A 21,352-nucleotide genomic window follows, 5' to 3' on the forward strand; every position below is an offset into this window, starting at 1 on the left:
GAATGAAATCCATACCTGCAAGCTAAATTGACGAGAAATTTACCCCTGTCAATATATTCATGTATATTATATATCCAATTAAACATGAATTGAAAATGGAATGGAAATTTCCTAAGAAAAAGTATTCTGTTAAAATGTTTATTTATAAATATAAAGGTCATTTTAATTCTCAAACAAACATCCTTTTAAAAAAAGTATTTTTATTTTATTTATGCAGCTTAAAATTTAAAAGGATATTGAACTGATTGAGTTCTTTATTTTAAGGAAACTTCCAATAGGTTCTGGAATGGTTTCAGTCTATTTTTATTTTTTTTTGCTTTTCCCTATGCATACCCTATCAAATACTTTGCCCCTTGTTACTGGAGTCGCAGCCGCTAGTCAATTATAAAGTATTCTTCTGTATAACTCAATTTTGTACATCCATCAGTCAGTCTGTCTGTCTGTCCATCAGTCTGTCTGTCTGTCTCTCTGTTGAATATGTATTGAAAGTCAATCTAATCCTTATAATATATTAACAAGATGTTTGTTTGGTTGAACTGAAGGATCTCGCTAACCGCTGGAACGATATGGTTCTCCTTTACAGGATAGCTTCCCATAGGTCCTGGAAAGGTTTATAACTATTTTGGGGGAGGGTATCACCACCCTCCCTCGAGAAATCGCACCTAGAAAAAAATAACCCCTCTCAAAATTTTTTATTTATTTTTCTTTTCAAATCTAAAATAAAAAAATGAGATATCATATTCCCTTTCATCAATTGCCCCAAGAGACCTCTAGGGGCGTAGGTGCTGGTATAAACTTAAATAATATTAAGGCCTTTTCCAGTATGGCTACCAAACCGATTAATATCTGCTGGATTATGACCGCTCTGGAGAATCATGTATTATATCGAACTATACCCAGTTTTCTACGAATATGAAAATGAATATCATAATAGTGATACTAGTTTTGATATCCCAGGCCTTTGTCCAACGTAGGTAAAACAATACTGGTTTTAATCTTATAACTTAATATCAGCAGACAGCTGTCTATAATAAGATATGATAAATAATTAAATATTAATGCGATCATTAGCTTTAAAATGCAGGGAGGGGGGGGGGGGGCTTGGGCTGTTTATTACACTAGTTCTCAACAACTTAAAATAATGTTTTTCTATTGCCTTAACAACCTTTGGGACTTTTACGAATTTTACGCTTTTATGAATATTGTCATCCTTGTTTTTAAAGGGATTACAATCAATGTGCAATAAGTGAGTTGTAGCCCTCTATCTCTCACATATCCTTATACTAAAGTAACAGGATGTTTGTGTGTCTGTGTATCTGTGTGTCTGTGTGTCTGTACTAAAGGATCTCGCTAACCGCTGAACCGATTGGGTTCTCCTTAACAGGGTAGATTCTCATATGGCCCGGGAAGGTTTTTAACTATATTGGGGGAGGGTACCACCACTCTCCCAAGAGAAATCACAATAAAATATAAAAAAATTTAAATATTTCTGCCGCATAGTGTCGCTAGCGTAGTCTCGCCAGCGTAGTCGCGCTGCATAGAAGCAAGAATTTAACAGCTAATAACATAGACAAATTATTTCTCAAATTAAACATCTAAAATAAAAAAAAAACATTTAAATGCCACTAGAGGCCTCTAGGGGCGTAGCTGCTAGTCTATAATATAAAGTAGAATGATGTCTGTCTGTCTGTTTGTGTGTCTGTTTGTTTATAGCAAAGGATCTCGCTAACCACTGAACCGATCGGGTTCTCCTTTACAGGGTAGCTTCTCATAGGTTCTGGGAAGGTTTATAACTATTTTCTTGGTGGGTAGGACACCCCCAACCCCCCCCCCCCAAAAAAAAAAAATATTCTTTTTAAAACAACATATAAAACAAGATAGAAAAAAAACGACTTCATACTACATTTCAAATTTGTAAACCATTTTTTTTATAAATTATTTACAGCAGGAGAGCATACAAAACGTATTGTGTTACATGTAAGGTTTTTTATTAAAGAATAATACTCATGAATACAAGCTATTAGTTTTTCTATTCTTGAATCTCTCTAATAACAATGTTGCCAGGAAGGATTCCAACACCAAGCTGACAGTTTCAAAACATCATTGTGCCTGCATAGTTTTAAGGTTATTAAATTTCAATAAAAATGTAGTTGAATCAATATTTTAAAAAAAGGATGACACCATACTTAAAAGCAAAACACTGAAACGGTAGGACAAACGGATATTAACACTTGTATAGTGTCAGAATTGAATAATCAGAATATAAATGTATAAGAGTCGAACCAAAATTATAAGTAAATTTGTTGAAAAACTGCTGGATACAGGATAATGTTTATGGACAAACTTACATTTTTAGGACTTGATTATAGAATTGCTTTGCTTATAACATTATACTTTGTTGTCCCAGGAATCAACATACCAAAAATCAGATCAATCGGATGATTAGATCACATGAAAGTTTGTTGTTAAAAAAGTAAAAAAATCTACATGTTTAAAATGAACGTTCGGGCATTCTGGTAATGATTATAGAGTTGCTAAAAAAATCACCATGCAAAGTTTGAAATCGATAGGACAATTCTAACATGCCTAAATTAATTAAAAAAGCTATCAGTTACAGACGTACGGATGGACGTACGGACGGACCAACCCTAATTGTAGAAAAGCTGCGCTTTTAAAAACAAGGATGACAACATCCATAAGAAGCAAAGCACAAAAAATCATGGAATGGACAGACAGACAAAGTAAGTTCTTCAACAAATGTTCAGTTCTCATAATGCTGAAAAAAAGATAATTTGCAAAAATCCAACAAAAACTGTAAAAGCTTTTACATCTTTTAAAGCATAACCAGAAGGCAGACAGACAAAACAATATATTGATTAAATCTTCATAAAAAATTTCAGCTGTCAACTCTTAACAGCAGCCAAAAAAAAACACATTTCCTCTGTTAACTATTTTTAATATAAGAAATGCTTTCAGTATGGCTTTGAAATTAATAATATCCACAGGATTAGAACAGATTCTCAGCCATACTGGAAAGTCAAATATAGCATTATATTACAGATAATTTTCCAGGAATTACAATATTAATAACAGCCCTTGGGGCTAAAAAACTGGTTAAATCCTTTATTTTTTCATTTTGATATTCCCAAAAAGCTATCTACAATATGATAGGATAATTAAGTATTTTTATTTTATTTCAGATAATGGACAAATATACCTTAGAATATAGATGAAAGGGTTATATCCAGTATGATGCTCTATCAGGGGCTTTGTTAGGCATGTGTTGTAGCTCAGAATATTAGGTTGGTAATCATATTCAGCTCTTTTTACCTGTCAATAAGAATTAGTTATACAAATCTAAATATAAAGTAATAAATTAAAAATTAAATTTATTTTAAAAATTATTTGAAACAACAAACACACATACCAGAAGGTTGTACTGACATGGAAGAACATAAACCTTTAAAAATGAAATATATAAAAAAAAACTAAGGTGATGGTAATGGAAGTAATACACCTTCACTAACTCTGGGTAGGGTTAAACCACTTAAAACTTTTAAAATTATCTAAATTTGAAATTAGGGGATATTCAACATTAAAGTTGTGAAGTGTTTTATAAAATTTGGTTAGTTTTAGGTAATATACTGAAAAATTAAGGAGTAATATTTTTATTGCAAATAATCCAATCTTTAGAATACATTAACTTTAGATTAAAATATTTTCAAAGGATATCATCAAAACTTAGATGGTCACATGAAGTTTTATTTCAATGTCTAACTGGTTCTTTCTTGGAACTTACCAGTTTCGGATGCTTGTATTGAAGAAGATGAAAGGCACCCTTAAAAAAATATTAGATCACATAACTTTATTATTTAGCCCTTCTTTGGGGGATGGGTGGCTAAAACCCCAACTTACAGTTTTATGTCTCTCATTTTAATTTTGTGAACGATAGGGTTACAACATATTACAACATATGCAATTTTTTTCCCTCAAACTTTGCTTTTGAGTTTTTCTTGATATTTATTTTAGTTTCTTGATATTTTCTTTTAGATAGAATGTAATGGGGGGGGGGATTTTATATTCTCCCCTCCCAGTGTTTAGTGAGATCCTCTGGAACAAACATACAAACAGACATTCTGTTACTGTTATTACTGAGCAACCTGTGGTATACCTGGTCTGTATGAGGTGCATATTTAAACTCCTCTTTTAGCTGTGCAATGTGTTTAGCTGAAACAAGGTCTGGTTGTGCCCTCAATCTCTCAACATTCATTAAGATAACTCCACCATTTAGTGCCTACAATGAATATCATCTTCCATGCCTGTGATATTTTCATGATTTTAATCAATGAGAAATTATATCCATTATCATGAAATCTTTTATATTCATAAGAGATTTTTTCTGGTTAGGAATACCAAAATATAGATTGAAAAAAATCTGGAGAATGAAAAAAAATCAAGTTTTATCCTTGCAATTAATGCAGCATATTTTCTTCCTGAATTCCTTTGGTTTGTGTGAGGGTAGGATTATAAAAACAATTGTATATAAAGATTTTACATCCTCTCTAAAAAAAGGATGGAATTTCCAAGATTATCTACAACCTCCACTATTAGATCAATTTAATGTGATGTAACTAGAGCAAAAAAAAGATTTTATGAAACATAATCTTTAACCTGAAATTGTCCAATCTTTCCCAGTGTTGCAAGAGGATTTTCATGTAGATATCTCCATGCTGAAACTTCATGTGATTCATTTAGGTCTTTTCCCAAAGCAAAAATCTCCTTGCTTAAAAAGGTGTTAGCAATACTGTTTTAATACTAAGTTTCTAGGGATTTATCTATGATACAAAGTATCCATCTGTCTGTCTGTCCGTCCGTCCATCCCTTCTTGGTAACCACTGAACCAATTGGATTCTGCTCTTCAGGGAATATACCTATTGGTCCTGTGGTGGTTGTAGGCTATTATATTGGGGGGTGGGACACCCCCAATCCCCCAAAAAACAAAAAAGAAATGATTAAAAGATTAAAAAGAAAGCGTTATGGGGAATTCATGACACACAGAAAACTGTTCCGAATTTGTATTAATTTTGAGGAACAAGACTCCAGTTACGTCATATTTTTCTTTCCTGAAAAAGGGAAGGGGGAAAGAAAAAAAGGGAAGGGGGGAAAAAAAGAGATGGGAGAAAAGGGGGTTTTCCCCATCTCTTTTGAAGAGATTTTCTTCCCCCCTTCCCTTTTTTAGGAAAGAAAAATATGACGTCACTGGAGTCTTGTTCCTCAAAATTAATACAAATTCGGGACAGTTTTCTGTGTGTCGGAATTCATAATTAATGATTTGCAGCGCCAAAATGTTTTTTTAAAATATGTTCAAAATAAGTGGTTACATCTCCATTTTTTTTAATTACCTCTTGGGGCAAAGCCCCTAGAGACTAGGGACAAAGCCGCTAGTACAATATATAATGATGTTTTTGTTTATCTCCTGTGTAAAGGAATATAAATTTAAACTTAACTTCAAACAAACATTTAACAAACAATTAATCTATAACCAAATTACTCCTTTTATTATTTTGTTTTAATTACTTTAAAAAAAGTTATTCTGCTTTCGAAAATGTTACAAAATTAAAGAAATTGATCTAATCTAAAAATTTTTTATTGGATGTTTTTGATGAAACCTATTAAAAATATTTTGGGTAATTTCAACAAATGCAGCTGCATAGTTACATGAATTTAAATTAATTGATGTTAAAAAGTATTTTACATACCTAGTCATTTGATAAAAGAAGTCAAATAATTGACCAATATCTATCCTAAATATATAAACCTTATTAATTTCAAAGAAAAAAAATCAAGATTATAAGGAAAATTCATGTATAAAAATGAACAAAAGAAAACTATAACTATACTTTATATCATTTTAAGAAGTTTCTCAGGAATATCTACATTTAGTATTTAACAAACTCTGTTTTTAGATTCTTTTTTAACCAAAAATTTTAAACTCTAAAAAGTTTAATTCTCCAAATTGTGGTTACAGGAGCCATTTAAAGATTTCTGGAGACTCTGTAATCACCATATATAAAAAAGTTACTAGTTTAATCCCATATCTTACACACAGAGAAAATAAAGATAACAACATTTAAGGATTAATTAAATTACCTAAGTCTGAGATCTGTATCTAGTAGAATTAACTTCTTAATAAAAGGTGGTAGTTCATGCACCAACAGAAAATTAACATACATAAAGTCCTATATTAAAGTGTTTATCATTGATAAACTGCTGAATGATGGCAAAACAAATAATTGCAGGAAAACAAAAAAACAATATTACCATAGCGTATCTTTCTTCACACTTGTAGTAAATAGTGTTGTTATTTTTATTTGTTATTTCTTCAATATCTGGTACATCTAAAAAAAACAATTTTACCATTTTAAGAAAGTAACAGGATCTCGTTGTCTGTCTGTACAAATTAATGTACATTGCAGGTTTGTAACTATTTGGTGATGGGCACAAACACCCCCCCCCCCCCCCCAGATCATGTGAGCTAAGAGGCCTGTAGTAGGGGAGTAGCCACTAGTTATGAAGAGAGTAATAACTTTAACCTGAATTGAGATCAGACCAAAATTGAACATCAACTACAGGAATACTGTAATAGTTTTTACTGCATAAAATTGAAGTAAATTCATCTAAAATATATCAATCATATTATTGTACTTCTACAACTTTATGTATTTATATGAATCACAAAATTTTTAAAAGGAATTTTAGCTAAAGAAGGTGTATCAACTTTTTTTTTTATAGCTAGCCGGTTCTTTTAGTAAGTAGTAGATGTAAAATTTTTCATAGAATTCAGATATGCAATCGTTTTTTTTGTAGACCTCTTATTTTTTAAGTAATTTAAGTTTTTTAAAAAATAATTAAGTCGGTTTTAAGGTACTAAAACGCAACAAAATAAAAGAAGAAAATGGCCAGTAAGAACAAAAATAGTAAGATCTTTAATTTGACACCTTACTTTTAAAATTCTGTTGAGTAATTATTGAAAAAATCTATTTTTTTAACCTTGGTTTAATAAAAACTTTAGACCTAAATATTTTCTCAAACAGACATAAAAAACATGGGTTCATATATACCTTTAGAATCAGAAAAATATTAAGAATCCATTGTAAGCAAAATTGAAAAAAAGTAAAATAATTAAAAAATTAAAAAATGTCCAATTGTATTTTTTGTTCTGGCAACACTATTGTCTTCCCTTTTTTACCCCCTCTTTACCCCCTCTATACCCCCTTCCCATTTTTATACTCAATTCAAAAGTTAAGACGTTGCCTGTACAATATAATATGATATTTTCATATAATTCCTTTTATTGTAGTTTATATACTATATTGAGAACTTTTTTTTTCAATTTTGCTTACAATGGATTCGTAATATTTTTCTGATTCTAAAGGTATATATGAACCCATATTTTTTTACTTGTGAAATGATAAAATTGAGTTCAAAGTTTTTATTCTCGTGGGTTTAAAAAATCGATTTTTTCAATAATTACCTGACAGAATTGAAAAAGTAAGGTGTCAAATTAAAGATCTTACTATTTTTGTTCATAATGGCCATTTTCTTTCTTTTTTTTGTTGCATTTTAGTACCTTAAAATCGACTTAATTTTTTTTTAAAAAAACTTAAATTACTTTAAAAATAAGAGGTCTACAAAAAAACCGATTGCATATCTGAATTCTATGAAAAATTTTACATCTACTACTTACTAAAAGGACCGGCTAGCTATAAAAAAAAAGTTGATACAACTTCTTTCAAAATTTTATTAAGTGATTGTTAATTTCTATATTTATTATTTTATTTACCTAATTCTTTTCTGTATTTATGCTGAAAGAAGTGGTAGGACACATATTGAACCACAAATCTAACAAAGGTATTTAACTTTATTCCAGGGAGGCTTCAAATAATCACTATCAAGTGGGAGGGAGGGGGCATTAGAAAGTATGAGAGAATATAGAAAGAATTAAATTTAAAGCTGTTATTAAAATTCAGGAAGATTGAAATCAATTTCACTACCACAGCATTATAATTATCCTTTTGCCCTTAAAAATATTGTTAAGTTCGTCTAGGTGGCGTAGAATACATGAAAGAAAAAAAAACAGCTGATGTGACCTAGACAAAATTATTACTCAACAGAGATACTCAAACAGAAAACTTTTTAAAGTTACACTAGAATTTTCATGAGGTGAAGCCACTAATTATTAATAAACTGAGAAATATTGCACCTTGGAAAAACCCAAGAACTTGAATTACTTTCATTTCTCTGCTTATTATAGAATAATTTTCTGTTAAGGATCATCCCAATAGCTTTTCTAAATGTGCCATCTAAAAAATCCTAAATAATATAAAAATAATAGATTACAATATAATTTTTTTCAGTATTGCTTCAAAACAGATTGATATCCACTAGATGAGAATCAGTTCTGATTAATAAATATAAATCATGTATATCATCATATAAAAGACATTTTTCCATAAATTCTAGTTTTATTGATTCTTATGATTTCAAATTTTAATGTCTATAATTTGATGCAATAAGTAACTATTCCTTCATTAATTTAATAGTAAAGTAAATGTTTGTCAAATCCAAATGTCCTACAATGCTCTATTTCGACTTAGAAATGCCCAAAATTCAGACCTGGTTTTCTTTAAATCTCTAAATGTTTAAGTTATATATGACTTTAGACAACTTGGCTACTATTTGAAATACATGTCCCTGTTTGATAAATAAAAATCTTACTTTACTTCTTAGATCTGTGAGAAAAATAAAATTTATAGGAGTTCCTTTGCTCTCTGAGAAGATAGAGCATAAAAATCTGTGTAAGCGAGACTGTTGCCTAAATAATAAATAGTTCAAACACGTTATTATTCAAAAGATGATTATTGGTACCTAAATGGAACAACGCTTCAAATAAAGTTTCTATCAATGCTATGTTTAGCGAGAATTACTCATTGCCTACTAATTTTATACAAGAATAGATTTTTTTCAACAAAATAAATTTACTTATCAACTAATTGCTGATCAGCATCTTGGGGAAGAATGAACTTGATAAACAAGTGCACAAACTCCTGTCCTGGATCTTTCAAATCTTTTGGCTCAATTAAATCTTCAGTACCTTTCAAAATGAATTTGAGTTTATAACCATAGAATTAAGTTCATTTCATATCTAAATAACTTTCTGTTGGGGCAGGATTTAAGTAATCATCTAGACAACCCAAGAGCATCATCTGCTTTCCATAAAACGCAATACTTTAATGCCCACTATAGGATATTAAGTACAGTAACATCCAACAGATAACAAATCTTTTGAATGCACAACATTTATCTGGAAGTCCTAACTGTGTAAATTGCACCTTTTTAAAGGCCAAGATTTTCCGCCTACTATTACTGTAAATTTCAAGTGCCTGACATTGCAGCAGTAGGTACCATTTCTAACATCTCTTGTATGACACAATGCGATCCAGACTCAAACCCAACAACTCTCCAACTATTTTAGAAAAATACTGATATTTACGAGACTGATTACTGTACAAGACAGAATGTCTCTTTTCTTCTGAACATTCCCCCAATGTCATCCAAAGACAGCAAAATAAATAAATTATGTTCATTTTCATTATATCTGAAATTTTATGTATTATTTTAAAATTAAAAGTATTGTCTAATTAAATCCTTGACATGAAGGGTTTACATGGGAGTTGGCACAGATCAACTATTTGGCTTAAGAATTACTAATTCTGTATTCTTATACATTTTGTTCTCTTACAAAATTTCAAAACCTAAATAAAAAAATAATAGTTTTTAGTTTTATAAAACATAGAATCAGCCAACGAATAAGAAAACATTATCATAAAACTTTGGAAACATGTGTAATATTTTACTAGTGTTAACTCCCTACTGTTGAAAACAATTGTAAAAGTAAAACAAACGCCCCCCCCATCTGGTTTTTTCTATCTCATTTTCTGTGTGTGGGAGATAAAGATCCCAAACTGCGTGACTTTTTAAGTTTGGGTATGACACATAACTGAGAGTTGGAATTTTTTTAATATCTCCATCCTGGCGGGCACAGGATGCCAGCAAACCTGGCAGGGTCATCCAGGTAAAGAGCAAAAATATTTTTTTGACTTAAACAAAGCATTTTATCTTACAAAAATACTAAAATATCCTCTAGTAGTACATACTCATATGAAATATATGTGTTCAAGTCAATTTCAGGTTCCAGGTATGATCCTGCATGTCCTGATCCTCCAGGTCTCCAGAAATCTTTAAAAGGCTCCTGTGGCCGCAATTTTTGACTTAGAGACGTCAAATTTTAAACTTAAGCTTTGCTTACATGTCTACATAACGCATTAAAATTTTATAAAGATCCGCCGCCGTTTTCCCGCCGACCGCCGACTGCGACGGCTGGCAGCTGCCATGTACAGCTGCGGCCACTGAAATTAATACTTTGATATTTTTAATATAAAATTTACATAAAGATAATTATTTTGTTCTTCTAGCTTCAAAAATAAGAAAATTACAGCCGTTTGAAATTTTTAGGTAAAGAAAGGACCTAAAAACAAAGGTTGTTAAATGAAAGGGTGAAGGAAGCAAAAATTGACTTTGACTTACAAAAGGTCGGAAATTAATTATCAAACAGGGGACTTGCACAAAAAAATTTAGCCCTCTAGCTTTAATAGGAACTGAGATAATAGGGGGGGGAGCGTTGAACGCCCCCCCCCCCCCCCTGACCGATTAAAGTGCGGCAAGGGGCCCGACTGTTAACAGAAACACCTCTGAATGTTTAAATTAGTATATTATATTTATTTTCTTAAGAAGAAGTGGCCGTATTAGGTAAAATATTTTAAACTTGAAGAATTTTATTATTTTAAATGAAGGCTGAAGTCACATAGTAGCAATTTATGAAGATTATAAAATTTTGAAGATGAAGGGTTGTTATTGGATATGGGTTTGTAGCTATTATCACTTAAATCCATTTTTGGTTGTAGATTCTAGAAGTTTTGTCGTGGAATAAATATTTTTATATAACTAAAGTTTATTTTAAATTTTTTTGTGTGAAATTACTTACTTAAGTCACAAGTGAGTTTATTGCAGCTTTCTCATTGTGCATGCGACTGTATGCTCTAAGAGCTTACACTAAACTAACCTAACTTTTATAGGAATAAACATGCAGAGTTTTAAATTAATAGGACAATTTTAACATGCCTAAATTAACAAAAAAAGCTATTCGTTACTGACCGAACCCAATTATAGAAATGCTTTGCTTTTAAAAAGAAGGTTAGTTGCTGACGTTTCTCCAAAATACTCCTAGAGTAAGACGGGGGGGGGGGGGAAATGCTTAATTTGACAGTATAAAAAGTTTGCAGTGAAAATGTGCTTAATCATTATGTATGTAAGTACTATTGCTCAGGGAAAAAGGACATTTAAATAATCCCTTCCTCTCCTTCCACCCCTTCCCCCCACTTTATAACAAGCTAACAATGGCAGAATTACACATGTAAGAATTGGGGGAAGATATGATATGATATGATATGATTTATTAGCAGTAAATTACAGATTACTTTTACAAATAATTTAATACATTTTAAATTACATCAATTTTCATAGATATATTTATTTACATTGACATAATTAGGGTAACTGTACTACAGGGCCTTTAAAGTCAATCTTGACTGTCCTTCGGCCCAATTTTCATTTAATTTTTAAAAAATATTTACAAGTTTCACAAATAATATAAAATAATATTAGCTATTTACAGGGTATGGGTTTAAAGTAGCTTACTGGTTGCGATATTTAAATTATATTTATATTTTTCCACAGGGATAACACTTTCTCTCCCTGCATTGAAATGTTTTGTACTTTGATATACACTTATTTTTTACATATTTTTTAACAGCTTTGGATGAATTTAATGATCTTAGCTCACCTGCCCAACTATTCTAAATTTTCGGGATTTTTACTGAAGGGAAAGTTTCATAGATTTTATAATTTGGCTTCTCTACTCTAAGACATTTTGATCTAGTATTTTGCAATGGTGTTAGAAAATTAAGCATACATTTGGGAAGTTTGTTTTCTAAATATTTAGAGACAAATTCAACTACATTTGCATCCCTTAGGTCAAAAATGTTAAGAATATCTAGTTTTCCCATCAGGGGCTCGGCATGCACATTGTACTTAGCATTTAAAACATTTCTTACAGCTTTCTTCTGTAGGTTATGAATTTTTGTGATATGCTCATCCTTTGCCGCCCCCCAAACAATTAAGCTATACTCTATGTGGGGCTTAGCAAGGCTGTTGTAAATTGTTTTTAAAGTAGTGGTTGGAAAGAGCTTTTTTGTTTGGGATAGGGCATAGACTGAGCTTGCTATTTTATTTTCTACATAGTTTATATGTTTGTCCCACTTTAGTTCATCATCTATAAGAACACCAACAAACTTGAAAAATTTAGTATTACAATCTCTGCCAATTCTTTCAATTTTTTCCCCTCCTATTTTCAATGTGCATAACTCTGGATCAAATGGCTTTTTATGTGGGCGAAAAATCATATATATCAGTTTTTGATACATTTAAGGCTAGTTTATTTGCTCTAAACCAATTTTTTGCTTTATCGAGTTCTAAATTAGAATCTGCAATTAAATCATTTAAGTTGTTGTTTGATTTGTTAAAAGTAGTATCATCAGCAAATAAATTTGTTAAAAAAGATGTTGCATTTGGTAAATCATTTATGTATAGAATGAATAAGAGGGGGCCTAAAATACTTCCCTGTGGAACCCCTGTTTGAATGATTTTTTTAGCTGAATTTACACCATTGATTGTAACAAACTGTTGCCGTCCTATTAAATAGTTTTCAAACCATTTCAAGGTATTTTTAAAACCATAGTGTTCGAGTTTGTTTAAAAGAATTTTTATATTTAGGACATCAAAGGCTTTTGAAAGATCTAAGAAAATGTTTATTGTATATTCAGGGTTCTTTTTATTTAGATTTTCATAGATATGCTTAAGTAAATTTAATAAAGGCTGTGTTGTGTTATGATTAGGACAAAACCCATATTGATATTTATATAGGATATTACAGTCAGATAAAAATTTGATCATTTGTAATGCAACAACTTTTTCTAAAATTTTGATAAATGCTGAAAGAATAGAAATTGGACGATAATTAGTAAACTTATTTCTTTCCCCTGCTTTAAAAATAGGTACTACACGAGCAATTTTGTAATTTTGTGGTATGAATCCTGTTTTTAATGATAAATTAAATAGGTATACTAACGGATCAATAATTTCATTTATAACTTCTTTGATAAGAAAGATTGAGATGTTATCCTCCCCACAACTCTTTTTGCTTTTAAGTTTATTTAGAGCATACAACAAGTTCTTTTTAGTTACAATACCAAAATTGAAATTAGTTTCATTTTTCTCCCCAAGAAAGCTATGAAAATTAGATTCAGAATTTGGTATATTTTCTGCAATTTTAGACCCAATACTTGAAAAAAAGTCGTTGAAACCATCAGCTATTGACTTTGCCTTTTAGAGGGCTAAATTTTTTTGTGCAAGTCCCCTGTTTGATAATGAATTTCCGACCTTTTATAAGTCTAAGTCAATTTTCGCTTCCTTCACCCTTTTATTTAACAACCTTTGTTTTTAGGTCTTTTTTTATTTAAAAATTTCAAAGGGCTGTAATTTTTTTATTTTTGAAGCTAGAAGAAAAATTTTTTCCCAGAAAATGTTTATTTTTATGTAAATTTTACATTAGAAATATCAAAATATAAATTTCAGCGGCCGCAGCTGTACTTGGCAGCTGCCAGCCGCCGCAGTCGGCGGTCGGCGGGAAAACGGCGGCGGATCTTCATGAAATTTTAATACGTTATGTAGGCATGTAAGAAAAGCTTAAGTTTAAAATTTGAAGTCTCTAAGTCAAAAATTGCGGCCACAGGAGCCTTTTAAAGATTTCTGGAGACCTGGAGGATCAGGACCTGCAGGATCATACCTGGAACCTGAAAGTGACTTGAAAACCTGTATTTCATATAAGGATGTACTACTAGAGGATTTTTTAGTATTTTGGTATGATAAAATGCTTTGTTTTAGTCAAAAAAATATTTTTGCTCTTTACCTGGATGACCCTGCCAGGTTTGCTGGCATCCTGTGCCCGCCAGGATGGAGATATTCAAAAAATTCCAACTCTCAGTTGTGTGTCATACCCATACTTAAAAATTCAAGCAGTTTGGGCTCTTTATCTTTCACACGCAGAAAATGAGATAGAAAAAAACGGATGGAGGGGCGTTCAACGCCCACCCCCCCCGACCGTTAAGGGTTAATTTATTTTGGTAAAGCCGATTTAAGTCCCTCCAATCCTTAAAAATAGTTTCATTAGGGCATTTTATGCGTTTTTTAAATAACTTATCTTTTTGTCTTCTGATAAAAAGTAGTTCTTGTGTCATCCATGGATTTTGGGGGTGTTTTTTTCGATTTTTTCTTCTGTTTGAGAAGGGAAAACTTTCATTAAATTCCTTTTCTATTTTATTCTGGAATGACTCAAAAGCTACTTCCGGCCTAGTTTCATTCATAACACTGTCCCAATTGGATTTTGCTAATTTTTCTTTAAACATATTAATATTTTTCTTAGACATACTTCTGACTTTATCTTCACTTATCCCTTTCCTCCTTCCCCTCACATGTGTGTGCTAAAAAGACAGGTAAATGGTCTGTAATATGTTCTAATATTAACCCACTTTGAAAATTTAAATTTTGTTTGTTAGAAAATATATTGTCAATGCAAGTGGCTGTGTTTTCACTTATTCTGGATGGTAAAGTTATAGTAGGCATTAAGGAATGGGTAAGCATCAATGATAAAAATCTATTTGTAGGGGCATGATTTAGATGTGATAAAACATTAATGTTGAAATCTCCAGAAATTAAAATTTCCTCTGCATTTTTAAATTCCTTACAGTCAAGCTTTTTATCATGCTCTCAAGAAACCCCTCTTTAAAGACATTTAAATCCCTTAATTCCTGAAAATTTAGTCCCTCCCTTATTAAGAATCCGACACCGCCCCCTTTTTCCCCTCACTCCCTTTGTATACTATAGTTTGATTAATGTGAATATTAACATCCTGACTATTCTTTATGGCCCACAATTCTTGAAGTGAAATAACAGAGAAATTAAATTTTTCATTTGCTAAATTTTTTAAAAGACTTTCTAGGCTTTTACAATTTTTTGTAAGACTTCTTATATTATATGATAATAAGGAGCAAAAATTTCTGTCTTTTCCTTATACAGATCATTAAATTCTTCCAAGCTGAAGTAAGAACATTTAAAAAGATTTTCATCTACAAAATTATCAATCATTTTCAATATGAGACCAATAAGCTAAGTTTAATGCTACGAGAATTAAAGAAAATATGAGAATCATAGTCCTGATTAATGTGTAAAGTTATATATACAGGCGAATTATTTCAGTTGACAGATATTTAATACTTTTAAAAGTAAAGATAATTTTAACCATATTGATAGAAATAGAAAGTTAATGAAATGAACCTTAAAAAAAATTGATTTCAATCTATAAGTATGAAGCAGTGTTAATAAGATTTAAATGGCATTAAAAAAATATTTTCTTTGAAAGTGCAACGAACTTTTTAGTTTTTGATTTCTTCCTTTTAAACTTTTTTTACTAATTGATCTACCTCTATTTCAGTTAGGGTGCATTTGCTTTCGTCGTCTCCAAACTGCTTTGTGATGGGTTCCCAGGCATCGTCCCGCTTCACCTGCATGTAGATGGTCCCGTTCTGGTCTGAGCTGAAGTTGTTGATATCTTCATTTCTTTTGAGCTTCTTCAGGTGTTGAACCAGCATGCCCCGACGCTTTGTCAGATGGAAACAGATAAAAAAGTTGGGGAGTTTGATGTGTGCCATTTCTTCTTTGGATTTAGCTTTTCTCCTTTCTTCTCCTTTTAGCCCACCTCGTTTTATGGCCTTGACCAGGCTGCTATAGGCACTATCATTGCAGCGGTTGTTGAATTTAACCAGAATAGAACCCGGCCCTTTCAGTCTGTGGCAGGCAGCTAAGTCGCTGTCTGGAATTTCGATGCCATAATGCTCTAGGATAAGTTCCTTGGAATGCTCTTGGATGGTTTTATTTTCTTTTTTCACAGTCTCGTCCGATTTGAGTATCATTATCATCTTTCAGGCCTCTTATTTGTTGCTTTGTGTCTTCTTGTTCATCTGGATGAAAGTCCTTCTCACGCTGCTCAAAGATGGTTTCAAGGGCACAAATAATTCCTTCAAAAGCTTGGTTGCCATTACTTATTTCTTTTTTCAGACCAAATTTTAGAAGAATATTTGACAGTCTAGTTAATTGATCTTCACTATTAGTTACTTTTGAAGCTGGCATTTTGGCTGTCACTTGGAAAAAATTCGCTGTATCTGAGTCTAACCTTTAACACATATGTGGTAGTTTAACCTTTACACCGGAAGTTCACTGCTCGCCAATCAAACTATAACTATGTTTTAATATCCATTGTTCCATCCCTGTATTCCTGATTCATTTGTAATGTAGTGGCCAATTTATCAGGGATCTAAATGGATAAAACAATGGCCAATAAATTGATGTACATCCCCAGTGATGATATACAAAATTACAACCCTTGTAGATTACAATTAGTGATTGAAATGTTTGGACACTCAACTTATCTAACACAAAATTCAATTATGTTGAGCTAACGAATAAGAAAATATTTTTATAAAACTTTGGGGACTTTGGTGTAATAAAAACCTGTTAAATGGCAGTCTGACCGCCATGTTTGTTTTCTTAAAACAACAGGAAATTTAATTTTGATATCTATAACTGAAAATTGGACCATAAACACGAAAAAACATGAAAAAACATGAAAAAAAATGTGAAACATATAAACTGCAAAAAGGCAGGCGGACCGTCATGGCTGTTTTTTTTAATCGATGGGAAATTCAATTTTGATATCTGTAACTAAAAAAATTTTGAAAATCGGACCATAAACACCAAAGATATGAAGAAAAATATGAAACAAATAAAAAATAGCCTAAAGCCTGCTAAAAAGCGGTCTGACCGCCATTGAAGTTTCATAGTTAATTGTGCTCCCTAATGTTGGGAATGTTGTCAAAAAGTTTCAGCATTCTATCTTTTATAGGAGCTGAGTAAATCCTATTTCCCCCATAGCGTTACGGACTGACTAACGGACTGACGGACAAAGTGAATTATAGATTAGCTTCGCTACTAAAAACTTTATTTAAAGGGACTAGCGGCTTTGCCCTAGCATCTAGGTTCTCTATTATGAATATAAAGGGATAGAGAAGAGAAGAATAATAGCCTAAAACTACCCAAGACTTAAATCTAAAAAATTAAATATCTGAAAACCTCTCTGGGATCATTGTGAAGCTTCCCTGAAATGGATGTAATAAGTCCGCTAATGATGGTAACAAAATAATTTTCTTCTATATTATATTTCAGTGTAATCTATTTAATGGTTATAATCTAACTTCACAAATACAAAATATTATAATAATACATCACATTTTTACAAGTGTGGTTAATATCTATTATTTACGTCATAGAGATTAAATTTTATTTAATTCACAACGATTATCTACAATTTTAATACTTAAATTTTATTACTTTTAATTAAAAAGTGTTACAGTCTGCCCTCAAAAAGCTAAAAATTTCTTTTAATTAGGTAAAACAAAATTTTAATTAGACTGTTTGATAAAAAAAAAATTTCTGAATAAACTTGAATATTTGAATGTAAATAAAAAAAAAATTTACTTTTCTAATTGCTTTACTTAATATTAAAAATTTCAAAATCATACTGTAGTTTTGCTTTATTTAAAGGAAAAAGGGAATTTTAGCTCGTATTTAGAACTCAAAATTGTAGAAATTTAAACACATTTTGGAAATATTAAGATTAATAAGGGATTCATCTGATGGCGGCTGCTGTTTCAGTAATTCTAGTTGTAGGCACTCCTGGCTGGATGTGTGGTTGCGGATCATCAGCTCCTGATAATTTGATAATTCCAATTATCCAATGTATACATTCTCCATATTTCAGGGAGAGAAGGATGTGCATGTTGTCTCAGCAGATGTGTGAATTCTCTGCTCTTGTTTGTCAGACTCGTACCCGGAATGACTTGTTGACTCATCAGTCAGGTATAAGTGATTTCCCTTTAATTTTTTTTTTTTTTGTATCAATAATAATTCCAAAAGCGATATATAAAAAAAAATTTTTTAAGTTCTAATTGCTAATCAAAAAATAAAAATATTTTAATTTGCTTATTCATAATATTCAAATGATTAAAATGGAAAAAAATTTTCTTCTGTAATTTTACTTTTCAACAACAAAAAAATCTTTATTTGCTTTTTACTTTTCATAAAATTTTACTGAAAACTTTCTGGGGAGACCTTAACATAATTTGTAAAAATTTCTTTACTAATAAAATTTTCTATTTTTCATAAAAAGGAAAATAAACCACTACTTTTACATTTAATTTGCAATAAAAAATTAAGTAAGAAATCACTTTACTATCTCTATATCCTTGTTAGTTTTGGCTTCTTTAATTTCAGGTTTTTGTTGTTACTGGTTTCAACCCAATTTCCTATAATGTTTTAATGATTAGTTTTACAGTGGCCAGTGATCTATACACGTCTACTAGAATTTATCATTTTTACTTTCAATTTTTATAAAATTATCTTTTAAACTTTTAATAACTTTGTATGGTTATCATAAATCTTCCAAAAGTAATATTTTTTTTAATACTTTTTATAAATTATAAGATTATCTTTTAAACTTTCAATAACTTTGCATGGTTATCATAAATCTTCCAAGAAAAGTAATATCTTTTAATATTTTTTATAGATATTTTCTAAAATGAACTGTAGTAACACCATTTACCTTCAGTTTACCAAACTCATGTCTGTGTTTACTGTGGCGCAGGCATTTAAATTTCTGGTTAATGAACCGGTCAGCGCCATTTCATTCTTGTCAGGGTCTGTTGACCTATCTTTGGATACCTTAAAAGTAAACAGAATTTTATTTTAATGAATTTTTCAACTATCATTTAGTTTACACTTTTAAATTAAATATCTTAAAATTTTCTTTAGGCATTTTCTCGCATAATTTTCCTTTAACCATTTTATCTTTCTATTTAAATTATCGTATTAAAATTATCATTCTAATATTTCTATCCAGGATTATCATAAAATTGTCTTATCTTTTTTATTTTTTATTTAGGATAAAATACAGTACCTGGATGAGATGGATCTTTCCTCCATTAATTTCTCTGGCGCTGTACTATGGACATCTTTAATTTTCAGCATCCTGCTGAATCTTTTCTTATTGTGTCTCACAGGTATTATCTAAAATTAATTTATATATGAGTTAGGGTGCTGTGGGATTAAACTGAATACGCCTTTGGTTTCTAGCTGGTCTAACCATAGGTCTATTTTCTTCATTTACAACTATCATTTCTATATTATCTTTTCTTTTCCTTTTTTTGTGACACAATTTTATACATTTTCTCATAATTCTTTTAAATATACTAAGAACAATATATCCTAGAATCAAATTTGCCATGTATAATGAGATTTGTATATATATATTTTCTGAAGCAAATCTTTCAAAAATTGTTTTATCTTCTGAGAAGTTATTATTGAAATCTTTATTTGTTATAAAAGATTGTTCTGTAATTACCCCGTCTTTCCTAAAAGTACATGTACTTTCACATTTATATTCCCTATTAAACAAAATAATAGTTTGACCTTTTTTAGCTTTTTTAAATTGGCATTTTTCTGTATATTTCTTTTCTTGCTTACACGGAATATCTATAATTTCATTTAGACAATAGTTTTTATCTTCAATTATTTGGCCTTCACATATTCCCTTATTGTCTATAACATAATTTTTTGCATCTAGAATAAGACATTTTTTATCGAAGCAAAATGGCACTGGTATAACTTTATAAGCAGGCGATATTTTCTTTTTAAAACCAAAAATTGTATTGTTTGATACAACTAAGCTTTTAAAACTTCCCATAATTTTACATTCTGCGAATAATTTTTTATCTAAAACTGCTATTTCTGAATTTTTTAATTTTTCTTCTAGCTCTAAAAGATAATTTATAATTTGAATCAATGTTTCCATAATACTGTGATTTTTTCTTTCATCTTCTAATATTTCCTTTAAACCTTCTATATTAAACTGTTTTTTCTGAGATGAAAAATTATATTTACTTTTCTCAAAATTAGAAATTTTATTGAGGTAGTCCTTGAAAGAAATTAATTCAATAACTTCTTCATAGATTTCAGAACTTCCCTTTTTATTATCTATTTTAATTTCACTAATGTCATCTAACATTAAGACTTTTTTAAGTTTATCTTTCATAACTGATATTTGAATACCATCGCTAGTGCATTTATTGGGAGTAGATTGGCATATATCATTATCAACACAACAACATTATCAATTTAAATCTAAGCATTTAGAAAATTTTGTTGATTATCATTGGAAAAATTTTCCCCTTAATATAGCATTATGTAAATTATAAACTTTTACTCTTACTAATTTAATTCATTATCTTAGTTTAATAAAAATTTTATCTTAAAGAATTAAAAAGAATTTTCATAAGTGATATATCTTTGTTTAGGGTCAACTACACCTTACAGCAGCCCCTCATTATCGACGACGCTCTCGCTAAGTTTTGGGAGAAGAACCCATTACTATCTCAGCACAAGATTCAGTTGGGTCTTATAAACTTATTGAATACTGATGTGAGTTATCATTCATACTAATTTATCTTATTTTCTTATCTAGTTTTAATTATCAATATTAAATATCTTTCATTAAAGTTAACTTTCATAAATTATGGTATGGCATTAATTAGCTTGACAAAAAAAAATTTTGAGAAAAAGTTCAATGAGTATTTTATAATCACAGGAGATTTGAGTATTAACATTTCTTTTTTGAGCATTTAATTACAAATATCACTGAAAATTGAGAATTTTTTAATACCATAAGCGTAAGAATATTTTTAATACAATGTGTGAAATTAAATTCTGAAGAAAAATTTTCTTTCTAGGATGGAACACTTATCTCTACTTTGTGCACGCAGCTATTGGGTATCAACGTAGCTATTCTTCGCTATCTGCTTGTCTGTTATTCCTTTGTTATGATTTTGCAGGTAACTTTACATGAACCCCATATAAAATTACCCCTTTTAAAATGAGTTTAACATTATTACTTTTCATTTTAAAAGTATTATTACCCTTAACTTAATAAGGGTAATCTTTTTAAAGTTAT

The 21,352-nt window shown here is 30.4% G+C and overlaps 2 protein-coding genes across 2 annotated transcripts; both read right to left on the minus strand.

Annotated features, from left to right (window-relative positions):
• Nucleotides 1–1,885: 1,885 nt before the first annotated feature.
• Nucleotides 1,886–4,804, minus strand: LOC145327644 (uncharacterized). Its single transcript, XM_080171182.1, has 6 exons — nt 4,672–4,804; nt 4,172–4,294; nt 3,800–3,838; nt 3,428–3,460; nt 3,218–3,330; nt 1,886–2,109 (listed from the first exon to the last, which is right to left on the minus strand). Exons 2-6 carry the CDS (start codon nt 4,268–4,270, stop codon nt 2,046–2,048), a joined length of 348 nt encoding a protein of 115 aa, XP_080027308.1. The 5' UTR covers nt 4,271–4,294; nt 4,672–4,804; the 3' UTR covers nt 1,886–2,045.
• An 826-nt stretch (nt 4,805–5,630) lies between these two features.
• Nucleotides 5,631–16,211, minus strand: LOC145328383 (uncharacterized). The gene is made up of 12 exons (XM_080172017.1): nt 15,717–16,211; nt 11,963–11,975; nt 9,554–9,658; nt 9,043–9,154; nt 8,779–8,875; nt 8,264–8,373; nt 7,844–7,902; nt 6,594–6,677; nt 6,322–6,398; nt 6,151–6,239; nt 5,719–5,804; nt 5,631–5,635 (listed from the first exon to the last, which is right to left on the minus strand). Exons 1-12 carry the CDS (start codon nt 16,209–16,211, stop codon nt 5,631–5,633), a joined length of 1,332 nt encoding a protein of 443 aa, XP_080028143.1.
• Nucleotides 16,212–21,352: the final 5,141 nt, after the last annotated feature.

The sequence above is a fragment of the Acartia tonsa genome, chromosome 9 (genome assembly GCF_053477335.1).
Source record: "Acartia tonsa isolate MP-2025a chromosome 9, ASM5347733v1, whole genome shotgun sequence".
In the NCBI taxonomy this organism is placed as follows: domain Eukaryota; kingdom Metazoa; phylum Arthropoda; class Copepoda; order Calanoida; family Acartiidae; genus Acartia; species Acartia tonsa.